The sequence below is a fragment of the Octopus bimaculoides genome, chromosome 19 (assembly GCF_001194135.2).
Source record: "Octopus bimaculoides isolate UCB-OBI-ISO-001 chromosome 19, ASM119413v2, whole genome shotgun sequence".
Taxonomy (NCBI): Eukaryota; Metazoa; Mollusca; class Cephalopoda; order Octopoda; family Octopodidae; genus Octopus; species Octopus bimaculoides.
The window spans coordinates 41,600,626-41,603,246 of record NC_068999.1 but is presented as its reverse complement, the minus strand read 5'-3'; the positions used below and the strand labels follow the sequence as shown (position 1 = coordinate 41,603,246).

General features: G+C 35.0%; 1 protein-coding gene across 2 annotated transcripts in view; it reads right to left on the bottom strand.

The window, feature by feature from the left end:
• The window catches only part of LOC106873569 (uncharacterized), a 49,216-nt gene that overhangs the window by 24,975 nt on the left and 21,620 nt on the right, over positions 1 to 2,621 (bottom strand). The window contains exon 1 of one of the 2 annotated variants that reach the window (XM_014920997.2): positions 597 to 846. The exons of the other annotated variant lie outside the window; for it this stretch is intronic. Coding sequence (XP_014776483.1) covers positions 597 to 633 — 37 coding nt within the window. The 5' untranslated portion in view covers positions 634 to 846. Of the gene's footprint in view, positions 1 to 596; positions 847 to 2,621 lie in introns of those variants that run through there. 2 annotated transcript variants of the gene reach the window in all.

The window sequence follows — 2,621 nt, the reverse complement described above, 5'->3', positions numbered from 1 at the left end:
CACACACACACACACACACACACACACACACACGAATGCACGTTCATAAATGACTGCAAAGGAATTCACTTACATGAACAAACATGCACGTGCGCACACATTGGTAAATGGACACGCATTCATATAGCCGAATAAACACAAACAAATATGCACAAACAAACAAAAATGCACTCAGGTACACACATATGCAATGTATACACACACACACACACACACCGATACATGTAAACAAATATAAGTGCAATGTAAAAAAATACACATACACACCCAATGACAAATGCACAAACAGAAATGTGCGCGAATACTCAGAAATGCGCGAACATGCACAATATACATACACACACGCACCTGTTTTTAATTATAAAAAAAAGAAAATTATTAATTTAAAAAAATTAATTTTGCGGATTCTGAATCTGATGTTTAGAACATAAAAAAAAAAAAATGAAAATAGACAGAGAAGTAGGTTTAAAAATTCACGTATAAGGATCGTCGGAAAGTCCTTAGTGACGGATTTCAGTCCTGAAAGACGGATTTAACAATTCTTCAATAAAGCCGAAAAAGACACACTTATATACCGAGCGATTGAAATAACTTACCAGTGAATAAGTTATCCACTTGGCGCTTCAATACCATAATATTCAGCAAACACGAACACACTCCAATATATATTTATATTTATACGGCTTCTGTCGTTGACGACAAGAGAAAATGTTGTCACTGAACACAACTGAACAATAATTAATGACGGTTTGTTTTACGTCAGGTTTTCTTTTTTTTTTTTTTTTTTTTACATGGATAGAGTTACCTTCGTCACTCTATATCTCTTACTGCTGCAAACCACCACCATCACCATAATGATAACCATAACCACTGCTCTTATTACTTAGCCTTTCGGTATTCTCTGTTTTCTCGTTATCTTTTTGTTTCTTTTCTCCTAACGTTGTATCCTTTTCTATCACACTTTCTCTTTCACTCTATCAATCTCACACATGACATACATAAAATTACTTATAATATACTTAACACACACACACACACACACGTGTATATATTCTATACACACAGACACGTGTATATTCTACACACACACACACACACAAATATGTTTAAATGATTATATAGTACGAAAACATAAAATCTGAACTTTTGGGAGAGGGGGGCAGTCGATTAGATCGACCCAGTACGCAACTGGTACTTATTTTATCGATCCCGAAAAGGTGAAAGCAAGGTCGACTTCGACGGAATTTGAACTCAGAACGTAAATATGAGTGAAATACTGCGAAGCATTTCGCCCGGCGTGTTAACGACTCTGTCACACACACGAGACGAATATGTACTCATAGTTGTCAGGGAAAAGAGTATATTAAATATTGCACATTATAAATTCTGGTTATATTGAAATTATTTCCGCTTGCAGCGAGGGTAGAACAATCACTTGGTGAAAATTGGTACCAGCTACAAATGAAAAGGGAAGATAATCTCAAGAATCAAAAAAATCTCCAAAACGGACATGGCATTAAAGAAAACTGAACATTTGTTTCTGACTCATTAGGCGTCTTTAGCACAGCTGTTGTTCTCCTTTATCTTTTACAGACGAGATTCTCGGAGATATACAAAAAAGAGCAAAACACATACTTGTCTAATTTGCATAAGTGAAACGAAAATTAGCTGAGAAATATGTATATTAAATAATGTGCAATATAAATTCATGATTTGTTCAACTTATCTCCGTCCTCAGAGGGGGTTTATATATACATAGATACAATATGTGCATACGTACATAGACACGCACGCACACACGCACGCACACACACACACATGCTTTAGTATATAGTGTGAAGAGACTACACAGCGTAATATTAATTTTTGCATGACAAAGGTACAGGAATCACGCCATCAACTTCATTAGCTTACGGCTGTTTCTGCTATTAGAAACGGTGCACCCAGACGTGAGCGCTTGTGCATCATCTTGCACAATATCGTATAGTTTCGGAGCAGGACTCCACTTATACGGATACTCCAACAACAATCTGGAGTAGCTTGTTACACATACATACATACATACATGTATATATGTATGTATGTATGTATGTATGTATTTGTGTATACAGTATTTTTTCTGCGCTAAATATAATAATTTACGGTTTTTGGCGCGTTACATAATTTTTGACTTCATCGTATAGGAATGCTGATGTATGTACATATTTATGTGTGTGTGTGTATGCATATATATATATATATATATATATATATATATATATATATATATATATATATATATATATATATATATACATATATACATATACATATATACATATACACATATTCATATACATTCATACACATATACGTTGGAATGCAACCATGCCAATATGTTATGTAATGTTTAACACATACACACACAAATCTGCATGTTCCTATGTATAGAAGAAAAGAGAGAGAGAGAAAGAGAAAAAGTGAGAGAGAGAGAGAGAGAGAGAAAGAGAGAGAGAGGGAGAGAGAGGGAGGGAGAGAGAGGATGAGAGGTGGAGGGGACGGGAAGGGAGAATCTAAAAAGATAGCAAGCTGTGTCTATAAATAGAACTATGTCTGTAGGTGTGGTCTATTTATAGGGACAC